Genomic DNA, 14,158 nt, shown 5'->3' with positions numbered 1-14,158 from the left:
CCTATACCAGACTGGAGAGTCTTTGAAGGCCAGAGCTATATTCCAGCACTCTGGGTTTGACCTGGTGCAACTGCTTAAGACATGATTCTGGAATTGAATGTTCTGTACACACCTAAAAATTCTCCCCAGACCCACAGTCCTAATCTTAAAAGGCAGCATTTCTTCCGAATGACAGTGACCTCTATCATCTCACACAAGCAGGGAATGGGGTGTTCTGGGTTAAGAGAAAGGGGGTTCAGATGCCAGATCCTTGGACATCGCTTTCAAAGAATGGAGGAAAACCCCCTCAGAACACTGACAGTGCTGATCAGAATTCAGTCTTGCTTTGATGAGTCAGTAGGCACTTCTGAAGCCCACAGGGCCTCAGAGTCATCAGTATATAACACCCTACCCACCTTTTAAGACCACAAATTCTTACACGATGTCACATTTGTGTGGAAGGGCAGATTCAGAAGCAGTGCTCGAGAATGTAGCATCAAGAAAACCAGCTCTGCCGGGACCAAGCTCTCAACCAAATACCCACCTGCCACCCAGTTTGCTTACTGACGCTCAGCCCCTGGTTGCCCCTGTTCTGTCTGCACCTAAAGCACACTACCCTGGTCCTTTTACCGCCTGGGGCCCAAGATCCTATTTCAGAGAAGGAGGTGCTGAATATGTTGGAGGAATTAATTAACTGTGCAATACTATATCCCAGAGGCCCAGCCCCGCCCTCGGGGATCAGCTTATGCCCAGAAGAATAAGGACCAAAAGCCCCTGAAACTTGATCCCTACTAGTGTCATCATAGAGGCTATTTTTATTCTTATCAGGCCAGGGGGGAAGGGATGCAAAGAAACTGTGGTCTAGTGGTTATAGTCGCCAAGTGAGGGGCTCCCTCAAAGGGTTCCTAATTCATTGTCCACCGCCCCCCATTATGTGCACTTCATGTGCTTTCACTTAAAAAAACACAGGGTCTGATATTTCAAAAACAGATCTCAAAGAAAAAGTATACTTAAAAGTGTTTGCAAAGGTTTTGAAATATGTGAAGACACCAAGAAGAGGACACTTAATGATGGAGGCCAAGATCCTTGGAGGAGGGCATGGACAACCCACTCCAGTATTCTTGCCTGGAGAATTCCATGGACAGAGGAGCCTGGTGGGCTACAGTCCATAGGGTTCCACGGAGTCAGACACAACCGAAGCGACTTAGCACTAGCACAGGAACAAAAGGACAGTGTATTCTGTATCCTCCTAACCAGCATGGCCATGGCCCTGCAGACTGCTGAGCTTTCTTCTGAATCATCAAAAAAAGGTGACATTGGGTCCACGCTAATGCTAAGTACCACATATATTCTAGTCTTTGAAAATGGGTGATTCTCATTATAATATGTGTGGTAATCTGAGAGGACAGCAGCAATGCCATCACCTCACCAACATTAAGGCAATGAGCAACCAGCCTGTGGATTACGTAAGGACTCCAGTGGCCCCACAGCTATGGCAAACATATGTCCTGGCTTTTCCAAGAATCTCAATTTCAAATATTCTGTCTGGCTGTCCCCAGAAACCACAAAAATATTTCAGAGATTCTAATAGTTCACCAGCCCAAATATCTCCCAGATTATCTGTTACACCCAGAAACAGCACAAAAATTCTTCAGAGTGAATCGAGATTTTGGTTTTGGAAAACACACATAGTCAATGCATCTAGAGCTACTCTGAACATATCTAATCTGGGCTGGAGAGTCAGGCTGGGCTGGTCATATTTTCTCCTTCCTGTGCTCTAACATTTGTTCTCCAGGTCTCAGCTTCCTGCAGGAGAACTCCATCCGTCCCAGGATCCTAGCACTCGGTCCCCATAGACCACTCAAACACTTACCCGCGGGACACTGACACTTGGAGGTTGTAGCAAGGGAGAAGAGGCTTATCTGAGAGCTCAAACATAAAATTATCCTCTTCCACATCATCTCCTTCTTGATCAGAGCTCCCAGGAGGATTATGGAGGAGGTCACAGGCAAACCCATCTTTTTCCTCTGGAAAGACATCATATAGGGAATTAGTACTTAGCTACATACATGATACCACAGAAAAGAAATGCTCCAACAAGATACAGATCACTGGTTGGGGTCAAATGTCTCTCATCCTTGGGAGGGCATGTGAACGTTCTAGACCCGGGAGGTAGTGCTTAGTGGCCACAGATTCATTATACTCCTCCACCTTTCAACTGAGAAAAAAGCAAGGAGGTGTGAAGGATGTGCTGCCCAACTGCTTGAGACAGAAGCCTGAAGACACCATCAGCAGTCAGAGGCAAAGGAAAATACTTGCCCTTCAAACCGCAGCTTTGAAAGCTGCCTGCCTGCCTGCATGGGTCCCCAGAAACCCAGTGGCAGGGACTAGGCCTCTGACCTTTTCTAGCTGCACATTCATGTGTGGCCTGTTCTCCTGCTCCAGCTTCCCCCAAACTTAGGAGTGGGCACCTTCCTCAATCTGGGAGAGCGCTGGATGACAGCCTCAGAGAAAGGCTCACTACTCTTTTGACAGAGGAAGGCTCAGGCAGAGCTAAGGACTCGGGAGCCGGCAGCTCTCTCAGAAACTCTGTGTGCATCCTGGGGAGAGGGTAGGGAGGGATGGTAGCTACCAGATGGGGGACTGGGTCCCTTTTGAGTGTGAGCAATACCAGAAGAGGCAACAGTGCACATGGGGGCCTCCAGCAGGGTTAGGACAAAGCAACAGAGAAGAAAGGGAGCTTGGGAAAGAGAGAATTTACAAAGTACCCAGGGTGGGGAGTGGTAGAGGGCTAATGACGGATGGCTTTGTCCAAATCAATGGCATCTCTTGATTTCGGCCACCAAGTTCTGAGTCTGGGAGAAGCACGGGCTGGAGTGGGGGGTGAAAGGGTCTGTAAGCTACTAGCAGGTGAAGAAGGGCTCCATTGGGTCACTCCTGTCTTTAAGAAGAATCAGTGATCCCCAAAGCAGATCCCATACATCTGAGACATAGACCAGGGCGGGAAGCATCCGCTTAAAGCTTACCCAACACAGAACTGCTGTAGAAGTCCCAGGAGACGCCAGGATCACCCTCTGCTCGGCCCTGGAGATCTGAGAGGTGATCTGATGAAAGAAGAAAGGGCAGTGAGAATAGGGGGTAGACGAAAAGAGGAATCTAGAAGCAAAGTATATTCATCTGGCATTAGGAGAATGGGCGATGGGAAGGAAGGACCACAAGAAGGGCCAGGAGCGACCCCAGAGAGATCTGCTATCCATCAGAGGCTACAAACCAGTGCCAAGAGCCAAATCTAGCCCACTGACCACCTGGGTTTTGGCCCAGTGTTTTAAACCTCCACAATTTAATTACCTTCTAACATTTTAAAGTTGGGAGATTTCACTTAAAAATTCAGATTTCCAAGTTTTCTTGAAAAAAAAAATCAAGAGATCTGGCAACACTGTACCCACATTACTGCGTGTCGTCAGCTGGCTGGAGGGAGAGGCGACATGTGCGTTCTCCAGCTCAGCAGGCCCCGCCCAGCCTGCCTGCTCTCTAACATGATCAGCCTGAAAGCATTTAGGCCTGGGACCCCTTCTTCAAATGATGTAGGGCATTACTCTGCAAGCAGAATCCTAGATCCATCCCAAGATTTCAGTCCCCTGCTGGTCACAATGTTCATATATCCAATCGTGATCTTGCCAATTCAAAGGAAGATAAAGGAAGCATAATTCCTTCTGTCTCGTCTTTGAAAACATGGAATGGTGGGGGGGGGGGGGATGACCAAGTTTATCCTCATGAAAACCTATTGCTTCCACAGCAATACCCAAAAGAATTAAGAACAGGTATTGAAACAAAAACTTGTACATGAATGTTCCAGAGCAGATCTATTCACAATCTCCAAAAAGTGGAAACAACTCAAATGTCATTCAACTGATGAAGTGAGAAACAAAATGAAGGTTAACACAATGGGATAGTAATCGGCCATTAGGAGAACTGAATGCTGAGACATGTTACCTACAACACGGATGAAACTAAGAAACAAGGAGGCTAAGGGGTTAGGATTTAGCGCTTTTTCTTTTTTTGGGTTCGTGGCTTACAGGATCTTAGTTCCCCAACCAGGAATTGAACCCAGGCCCTGGCTTAAGTTGGGTTAAGCTCCAAGTTCTAACCACTGGACTGCCGAATTCCCTCTCCCTAAAAAACCATTTCAAACAACCTTTTGCTTACACAATCTGAGAACTGACATCAGGCCACCTCTTAGCCTCCCTGTTTCCTAGTTAAGCATCATCTAGATGAATTGTTTCACCTCTTGGCTCCATGTGGACAAAAAGCAGGATTCCATGACAAATTCAACTGTATCATCTGTGGGCACATGGCCCAGTGGTTGCCAATGTGCCACGTAGTACAGGTGGCAAGCTGATTTAGCTGTGTATGGCTGCCACCTGCCCTCAAGTGACACCTGGGTAACAGGACAGGAGAGAGTCCAAAGGGCACAGGTTGGGTGAGGGTGCCCCCTGAAAAGCAAATCCCAGGAGGAAGCTGGTAGCTACTCTTAAAGGAGCAGAGCTAAGTCCCTGGATGGAAGGCACCACCACATTCCAGGATACCTTCCCTTTGGGTCACACATTCTATCAGCAAAAGTGCCCATCAGCTGTTGTGAGCTACTGAAAGTAGTTTGTTTTTTGGCAACCCCCTAGGAGATGAGGAGTTTCTTCTGAGAGGAAAAGACAGTCAGAGAGAAGCTTTCAAAGTAATGGTGGAGGAGCCAGAGTGGAAAATCCTTCATCACATATATTAGATCTTTTGAGTATTCCATGAAAAACTCATGAGGTCCCAGATGCCAGCTTATCTCCTCTTCTGTACCCTATGCCATTTGGGAGTTGGAAGTAATTTCTTCCAAAGGCATCTGTCAGGTAGGTGAGTATATTTGGTGCCTCGCCCTGCGCTAGGTGTCCTGGGAGATAAAGGAATGAGATTGTAAGTTCCCCAAAGTCAGGGACTACATCTGTCCTGTTCATCACTGTCTCCCCAGTTCCAAAGCCCAGGTGCCTGGCACAGTAAGAGCATAATAAACACCATGGGGGAAGTAAGAGCGTGGGGAAACTACTACAAGGCGAGACTATAAAGTCAAGGGCTTGTTTAGCCCGTGTGCTGGCACATAAGCATTCAAGTGACTGTGGTCACCAGAGGCCTCCAGCAGAGCAGCCCTCGCTCACCATACTCCTGGGGCTCCTCTCTCGGACCTGCCTTCAGAGGCTGCCAGGCACTCATCTAATTCTCCTCACTGACAACAGATCTCTCTCACTTGCAGGTGAATGTGCCTTCTGAGATAGTCCGAAGTCAACTGGCACAGACAAAGATGCCAAAGTCAGAACTGGCCCACGAGTGGTGCACAAAAGGAACTGTCGAAGTCTGCTTGACAGGGCAGCTTCGAGGCGCATTTCCACACGTGTCTTCATGTACAGTCAGGAGGAAGAGTGAGTCCTTTTCCTTAATTTTCCCTTGTCCTCCCTGTAACTTTGAGTTCTTTTCTCTTACCCTTGCCTTCAAAAAGTACCCTCAGCCCAGCAATCCTGCTTCTAGGTATATACCCCAAAGAATTGAAAACTTGTATTCAAATATTTGTTCATGTGTGTTCACTGCAGCACTAGGTACAGTTGCCAAAAGGTGGACACAACCCAAATGTCACTTGACTGATGAATGGATAAAAGAAAATGTGATCTATCCAGATGAGGGGATAGTATTCACCATTAAAAAGATGCCACTAAGTGGACAGACCTTGAAAATATGATGCTACATGGAGGAAGTGAGCCTCAAAAGGCCTCATATTGTATGATTCCCTTTTATACGAAATGTCCAGAATCAGCAAATCCATAGAGACAAAGCAGACAGGCGGTTGCCAGGGGCTGGGGTTAGGGGTGGAGAACAACCGCTCACTGGGTATGGGGTTTCATCTGGGGGGGATGAAAATGTTTTGAAGCTAGATAGAGGTAGTAGTTGTCCAACATTGTGAACACACTAAATGCCACTGAACTGTTCACTTTTAATTTTATCTTACATGAATCTTGCCTTGATTAAAAAAAAATATTTTTAAGTATTCAATGTGAGTGGTGGCCCTGGAAATAGAAGTTTCTCTATTTCCTAGGGTCCCATTGTACCCCTGCCCATCTCCTACAACCAAGTCACCAGCTGAGGGACATGAAAGGGGAGAAAACAAAAAACAAACACTCATCGACAGGGGGTCATATGGCCGAGGTCTCTGGCAGGAAAAACAAAAACCTGTGATTCAGTGACCTCAAGTGGTAAACTACTAACCCTTTCATTGGGGGAAGGAAAAGCAGTCCTGAGAGTTCCTCCAATGCCCCAACCCAAACTGCAACAACTACCCCCAGCTCCCACATTCTTTGCGACAGAGGACGAAAAACCAGTCTGTTTTCGCTTGGCTAGGCTGCATATTATTCTTTTCCTCAAAGGGTCAAAGGGAAATCAGTCACATGCCTGCCTGTAATCTGGCCCAAGAAGGAGCTCTTCCAAAGGCCTCTTGGAAGGTTTGGATGGCTTGGTTCTCCAAGGACATGGATGAGAGACAAAGGGTTCACTGTCTGACCTCCAGTACCCAGAACTGTACCTGAAACTTAACAGGTGCTCTATAAACACATGGGTGAATGAACACATGAAGAAGCAGCACTATACTCTCCAGGGTCTCAGGAGACGTGGGCCTCGTGCTAAGCAAAGGCAATGGAGGAATATCCACATTGTCAACCCACATGAATCACCAGCATCTTCTGCTTTACAAAATAATTCACTACAGGATACCACTCTGCTGTGTATTTAAATGAGGATTTGATTCCTCGCGTTTTCCAGGAGAGGAGACTTGCACAAAATGAGGGATGCTCTACACGAGGCACAACCCTGATACTGGCTCACCATTTCCGCCCTTGACACCCTACAGGGACTCACCTTCATCTGCTGCCCAGTGGGATCCCCACTAGGGGAGGAAGAAGACAATGAATCTGTGGGGAATTTGGTCAGGCAAATGCTTGGGGATGAACAGTAAAGAGCTTTTTAACTACCTCAGCCAGACAGGCAAGGTAAAAAGAAATCCAGAAGTCCACACTGGTGTGTTGAGGTGTAGTGGTTGGGGAGGTGGGGCAGAGGAGGGAACTGCCTCCCCAATCTTCAACCTCATGGCGCTTCCAGCAGCCACTCTACCCAGTCATTTCTTGAGATTCGGGGCAGAGGAGACGTAGGGAGCTGATACGAAACAAGAGAGACACTCCATTGGAGGAATCGAAAAAGCTCCTGGTGATGGTTACTCAACATTGTGAATGTAGGAGATGCCACTGAATTGTTCACTTCAAAATCGTTCTGTTAGGTGAGTTTTCCTCAACCTTAAAAACCTTTAGTGTTAACCTCTTATCACCTCCAACAGCCTTTGAGCTCAAGTCCCCCCTCCCGGAGCCTACTCACTGCTGCCAGTGCCTACTTCCCCGGCTGCCAAGGTCCTAACCAGCTTGAGCACTTTCCCTAATGGCCAGTCAGAGCTCTGCCTTTAATTGGCACTCAGTATTTGCATGGAAAAGAGGTGGCCCAGTTTTAACACTCCTTTCAGCTCCTGGCCCCCATTATGAAGTTATAGCTCCATGCCCATAAAGTTGAGAAACAATGTCAAGAATTGAATGAAGGTGTTCAGCCTGGAGAGGCTAGGAAGTGCCAGAATTCAGGAAAGTCTTCTCTTGTGTCCACAGCACAGACTAAACTCGAGTTAGTTTAAGGAGGCATCGAAGGCTTTCCAGTAGTTGGGATTAGGTAACAGACATGAGAAAAGAGAAAACTGTTTACTTCTCATTTTTCAAATGAGAAGTAACTACTTCAAATGGTTTCAACATTCAAACTCCTTGGGGATTTTGGAGAAGGGGTCCACGAAGAAAAGACTTTGTGACCACGGAGGTTCGAGACAGCTTTATTTGCATCCAGAGGGCCCCAAGCCCTCAGGAGGGTGGTCTCCAGCCCAAAGAGGCCTCTGGATGAGACCTTCCGGTCAGAGGAGTGCTTCATGAGGCGCTTTTATCATGTTGAGATGCTCTGGGTGTTCCTGTGTGCCAGCTTCCCCTGGGAATTGAGTGGAGTGCAGACAACAACACACATTTGTGTGGAGGAGAGTGCAGAGTGGTATGTGGGAAGAAGCCACAGAGGGTGGCCTGCCCCGAGCCGCACGCAGCCCAGTTAAACTGAACAAGAGTCCTCACTAGCCCAGAGCAAATGCCTGAAGGAGTGTCCCCACATGGCTCTGCCCTCACAGACAGGCCTGGGCCCCAGAGCTGGTGGAGGAAGGAGGCAGTCCTCCTGCCCCAGCCGGAGAGGCTGGGTCTGGCTGTGGGGCAGAAGCCTGGCTGTGGACTGGATGGGGGCACCCATGCAGGGGTCAGGGCCTCCCTGACCCATCATTCCCCTTCCTTCAGTACCTAGAAGGCCCTTCCTTCAGTACCTAGTCCTCCTTCCACGGGGACCTTTGGCTCAGGCTACTACTTCGTTTCCTCCTCCATCATCAGCTGCCTGGTTAACCTGTATTCCATAAACAAATGAGCTCCTGCTTGGGAGCCTAGGACTGTACCTGATGGTGGGGTGGGGGTGGGCGTACTAACTGAGGCCACAGCCTGGGAGACAGGAAACAGCCTTGGGCAAACCCTTGGTCCTGCCAGCCTCCAGGGTAAGAGGAGCTCTACCACCATCGAAGCCTCCGAAGAGGATCAGTGACACAACCTCCAGCTGCTCCATCCACCCAACTGTGCTTAGGCAGGCTGAAGAAGTCACTGCTGGAGCAAGGGCCAAGCTGTAATATCACACAGGAGGTAGGGTTCCTTTATTCAGAGGTCAAGTCTGAGGAGATTTCCACTGAGCATGCCCAAGCCAGACTTCCCTCCTCCCACTGCCCAACTCCGTAGAGCTATCTAACTGCAGACAAACAGCTGTCATCCACTAATGAGAAAACAAATGCAAGTTGGCTTGTGGTGCTTGCCACGGGCCTTAACACTACTTTTCCAGAGGGGGCAAGTGAGGGAGGAAGAGCAAAGAACAGGAGGATGCACAGGGAACATCACAGTTACCACAGGGTGTGAGGAATAAAGCAAGTGGAATGGTCCTAAGGGCTGAACTTTGATCACCAACAGAGATAAAGTGCAGGTGCAAAAACAAAAGCAAACTGTTAAGTGCCACCTCTCTGCAACTGGCAGACCATTCAAAGCACAAGTCCACACATTTTGCCCCAAACTCAAACTACTAGTGGGGCCACTGTCCCACAGAGAGGCCTACCTCACACACGGAGCGGGAAGAGGGGGCCCCAAGGGCGACCGGGGCCCTGAAGAGGATGCATGCAGTGAGAACACTCACAGCACAGGGACGAGACGAAGCTGCCTGCTGACTTTTTAAAGTTCAGAGAGATCTCTGAGTTGCCAGAAAGAAACATGTGAGGAGAGCCGATGCCCCTCATAGGAGTTGCTTGAAATGAGTGAGATGATATCTCGGGAGCTCAGGGTCAGAGCCCCGGTAATGAGGTTTTGAGTCTGGGTCATACTCACCACTGAGAAAGCGCTTCATGGTGTCACTGCTGGCCAGCTTCATGGCTGTCTGTCCTGAGTAGGTGGCCAGCGTGGGGTCAGCCCCATAGGACAGCAGAAGCCAGATGGTCTCCAGGTTGTCGTTGACCACTGCATCGTGAACTGGCCTGCAAGGTGACACAGGGTGAGAACAGCAGGATCCAAGTGGGAACCTGGGTGTCTAGGCCTCAGGCCACCTTGGCAGGGAAAGCAAAGTAAGACGAGCCCAGCGTAACATGGGGAAGAGGGCACGGAGCCTGCCTGGCCTGCACTGCCCTCCATATTTCCCTGCCTCTTTCTCCTCCCTTCCAGTTCTCTCTCTTATGTTCCCCAATGGCACTCTGCTGGTTGTTCTGGAGCTCAGGGGAGAATAGGCCCCTAACTGAAGTTAAACTTAAGAGAAAATTCTGGGGGATATGACTGGAAAACCCAGATGACTGCCCCAGAGCTGCTCCGCACACCCAGCAGGTGGCCCAGCAGAGCCCACAGCCTCTGACCCAAGCACCCCCCCACCACTTGGTATGCAGTTCAGGGGTCAGTTTCGCCCAGGGAGCAGGCCCTCGGATACAGCACAGGAGAATGGGTGCAGTTTCTTTAAGACACGGCAGGTGTCCCTTTTTTAAGTATATAGAGATCAAATCAAGAATCAAATCTGGGATGTATGTCAAGATCAGCCTTCTGATTCCTAAAGCCTGAGATTCTACCTGAAGACAGGTGCCAGGGATGATCCCCAGAGAACCCCGGCCTCCCACCAGTGGGCAACATGGACTGGCCAGCCAGGGATTCACGCAGCCTGGCCTGAAGCGGGGTGGATTCTCTTGAGGGAGGGGCTGAGCAGGGGAGAGGGGTGGGGGAGACGGGAGGGCAGCCTTCTTGCCTGGTGCCATCCTGTGCGCTACAGTTCACGTTGGCCCCGTGCTCCAGCAGGATGTTCAGGATGTCAGTCCAGCCCCGGGAGCAAGCCTCATGCAGGGCCGTGTAGCCGGCATTGTCGCGGTGGTTCACATCTTCACTGTCTTTTTGAAGGCAGTAGAGGACAACGTCCTGTGGGGACAGGGAGGGTGCTGTGAGCAAAGAGAGGCCAAACTCTTGCAGTCACCTGGGTTAGGCTTGAAGCTCTCCACGTGTCCGAAGAGTCTCAGAACGTGCTCTTTAGTCCAGGGACTGATGGGCAGATCTCAGAATCTATTGTCAACTAAATCAGTCCTGAGGTGCCAGCTTTGGGCAGTGTCCTCAGCAGAGCAGAGACATTTCTAATGGCTGACAACACTGATCAGGGTGTGGGCTGTGGGTGTAAGCCCCTCAGAGAGGCTCACCTGCCCACCCAGAGCTCACACCCTCAGGCCTCCATGGTCTGACTGCCCGTTCCCTCGTCCGGGGCTTTGCGAGACAGCCCCAGACCAGAGAAATGAGACTTGTGCTGGCAAACACTGCCTCTGGCAGTTATTTGAGAACAAGGAAGAACGAACTGGTGTAAGTACCATCCCTGGATGTGTATCCCAGGGCAGTCAGTTCCAGCCCTCCCCTCAAATGAAGACTGTTCTGAGTATCATCCAGGGTGGGCAGTCATCCATAGTAATAAATCAGTGTTCCTGGGCTGAGATGACAGGACGATAAGTGGGACTCCAGGCTGAGAAGCAGTCTAGCTAGCTATGGTGGATAAGCTGAGGCAGAAGGGAGAGGCAGTCCCTCTTCTGAGGGAAAGAGGCTGACAGCAGCTACCAGCGGCCTCTTGTCAGCTCCCCCAGGCCCCTGTGAGATGGGACTCAGCCGTCCTGACTGGACAGCTAGCACACCGGCTGGATGGCTAGAGCCTGTGTGCCTGCGTCGGGATGCTGCCTTCTGGACACGGAACTGTCACATTGTCTCTAAGCAAGGGGTCACGAAGCCCCCACCCTTCCCACCACTACAGATATCGCCTCTTTGTCCTAGCCTCAGACACCTCCTCCTTCCCTTCCTCCTGTCACAGGCTGTCCAACCTGCCCTTGCCCTGTCCTGATCGGTTCACCTATGGTCTCCTGCTGCCTGCTTTGGCCCCAGGTAAAAGAAACTCACTTAAAGGGCAAGGGTTGGTCATCATTTTTTCTTTAGATCTCCCTTACCAGCTATCCAGGCCCCCACACTAGGTGCTCAAGACAGATAGGTGGCTTGCCAGTGAGACAGTGTCAAGGTGGCTCTCTTATGCCAACCCGCCTGGCTGGGAGTCCAGCTGTCTTTAAATGAGTCAGTTATGGGTATTGGAAACCTTAAAAGAAAAAAAAAAAAAGAGGACCTACTCTATAGCCCAGCATTTCCATACTTCAGAGCAAATCCTGGGGAAATAACTGGTGTGGCTGGCAAAGGCACATGGTCAAGGAGCTCATATCCACAAAATACGCTCATATCAACAAAAATGTCCAACAATGTCATTGAATGAATCTGGCTTCTGCCCCTACCTTTTGGGGATCAAGAAGACGCTGGTGTGAATTCAGACTCATATACACATAGTGCTTGAGCGACTGTGGCCACATCACTTAACACAGCTAACCCCTGATTTTCTCACCTGTAAAACAGGCTTAATAAAACCCACCTCCATAGGCTCACAGTGAAGATGAAAGGATATGAAGTAACGAGAGCTCTTAACATGACCAAAGAGGTGCTCAACAAACACCAGCTTCCTTTCCAGTCCATACGGAAGCAGCATAAGGTGGGGGTGAGCTCAACTCTGCCCCTCCAATGTACTCGACCCCTCCACTACTGGAGGCCAAAAGGAGGGGAAGCTGGAGGGAGATATAAAGAGTGAGCGATGATCACCCCATTCCTCTCTGAGTGGGGAGCCATGGCACAGGGAAATTCAAGATGACATAAAACCCCCCAAATCCCATTTCTGGCCTATGAAGGTACTGGATGATATTGTCTTACCATTTCAATGCTATTCATCCTAAATTGACATCCAATCGGGTTTGCAAGCCCACACAGCACGTCGCGATGAGGCAGCCCCATAGACCATATACACAGTAGGAGGGGGCCATCCTGGACTTAAGCCCCAAACAAAGGCCTGGCCAGGCCACAGAAGAGCCAATGGGGAGAAGATTATCCACAGATGCTGGGGTAACAATATCCTGTGGATATGAGGAGGTGTTCCTTACCTTATACCCAAGGCGGGCCGCCCGCTGTAGAAGGGTCTCGCCAGCATTTTTGTTCACTATGAGACGACGAGCCTCTGGGGGAATCTGCCGGGCTGTGGGTGACTCGGAGGCCTCCTCTGGGCCAGCACTTCGGGACTTAGAGGGTGTGCATGGTTCTGTGGGCTTCGCTGGGGTGGGAGATTTGGGAGGGCGTGTCTTCTGCTGGCTCCAACGCCCTTTGCTCTGGAAAGCGGAGACACAGATCAGCACAACTCACCACCGCATTTCTACCCAGCGAGCAGATGCAGAATGGCTCAAGTCCTCAACCCCAAAAACCAAGCAATAACGAAGGGGTTGCACACACAGCTCGAGGGGATATGCCAGCTTCTCTCACACACTCTGCACGCCTTCTTTACCTGCCTTGATCCCCATTTGTTGAAGTTTTTAACTAGTCACCTCGATAAATAAGCAGAAGCAAATTCTCAGAGTGAAGAGAGGTGGAGACAGCTCACTGTGATGAAAGAGGCACAGCTGTGGAAGCCTTCACTCTGTTGCAAAAACCTTCCCCCAACATCCAACCCTCACCAGGCTTTCCCCACCTCCTAGCACACTGTCCCCCTGGCTCACACTCGTGCCCACCTGGGCTGGTGGAAAGTGCTCAGGCTCTCAAATCAGACAGACCAGCTTTTGAATCCTGCCTCTGCCAGCCACTAGCTGCAAGACCTGGGGCAAGACCCAACTTCTCAGAGCCTCACTTTCTCCCCAGCAGGGTCTTTGAGATAATGAGCTAGAGCAGCACAGAACAATGCACACGGTGGGTGCTCACGAAACATTACAGTCCTTTCCTCATGAATGACCCGTGCTTGTCTCCTTTCTTCTCCCATTTTGAACTAGAATATCCAGAACAGGTTCTCATGTCTGGCACACCATGGTTTATTGAGTCCATAGGGGCAGGTTACTTGTCTCTTTCAGATGAGAGGAGGGGACTTCAAACAGAGAGTAACTGCGTTTGAGGAGCTGTACTCAAGGAACCAGACCCAAGGTGCTTCATGTTCACCTGGATCTAAGTTTGATGATGAGATTCTAAACTTGTAGTTAATGCCGTAAGTGGACAAGACTTTGGGGGAGCCATGGGAGAGGAGGGTATGACTTGCACGTGGAAGGAACATGAATCACCGGGGGGCCAGAGGACAAGAATGCCCCCATCAGACTCTAAGATGACTGTGATGATCCCCACCTCCTGATATTCATGCTCTTGTGTAGCCCCTTCTGCACAGGAGAAGGCAGAGATGATGGTGTGTGACCTCCAAGGCCACGGCCTAAAAGATAATGTGGCTTCTGCTTCGCCCTCTTTTGAATCACTCATTCAGGAGGAAGCCAGCTGCCAGGTCATGAGGATAGTCAAGCATCCCTTAAGAGGGCCAAGGGGCAAGCAAAGGAGGTCCCCCACCAACAGCAAGCCTTGACTTGCCACCTATGTGAGGGAGCCACTCAAGA

The 14,158-nt window shown here is 50.0% G+C and overlaps 1 protein-coding gene across 4 annotated transcripts in view; it reads right to left on the bottom strand.

The window, feature by feature from the left end:
• The window catches only part of BCORL1 (BCL6 corepressor like 1), a 60,524-nt gene that overhangs the window by 3,737 nt on the left and 42,629 nt on the right, over positions 1 to 14,158 (bottom strand). For 3 of the 4 annotated variants that reach the window (XM_019956124.2, XM_019956126.2, XM_019956127.2), the window contains 5 exons: positions 12,683 to 12,904; positions 10,432 to 10,598; positions 9,537 to 9,682; positions 3,006 to 3,083; positions 1,853 to 2,006 (listed from right to left, as the gene is read on the bottom strand). In XM_019956124.2, the coding sequence (XP_019811683.2) occupies positions 1,853 to 2,006; positions 3,006 to 3,083; positions 9,537 to 9,682; positions 10,432 to 10,598; positions 12,683 to 12,904 (767 nt within the window). The other variant, XM_070784040.1, reaches the window with a different exon arrangement.

The sequence above is a fragment of the Bos indicus genome, chromosome X (assembly GCF_029378745.1).
Source record: "Bos indicus isolate NIAB-ARS_2022 breed Sahiwal x Tharparkar chromosome X, NIAB-ARS_B.indTharparkar_mat_pri_1.0, whole genome shotgun sequence".
NCBI lineage: Eukaryota > Metazoa > Chordata > Mammalia > Artiodactyla > Bovidae > Bos > Bos indicus.
Note: the sequence above shows the minus strand (reverse complement) of the source record. Positions and strands in the feature narration are given on the sequence as shown.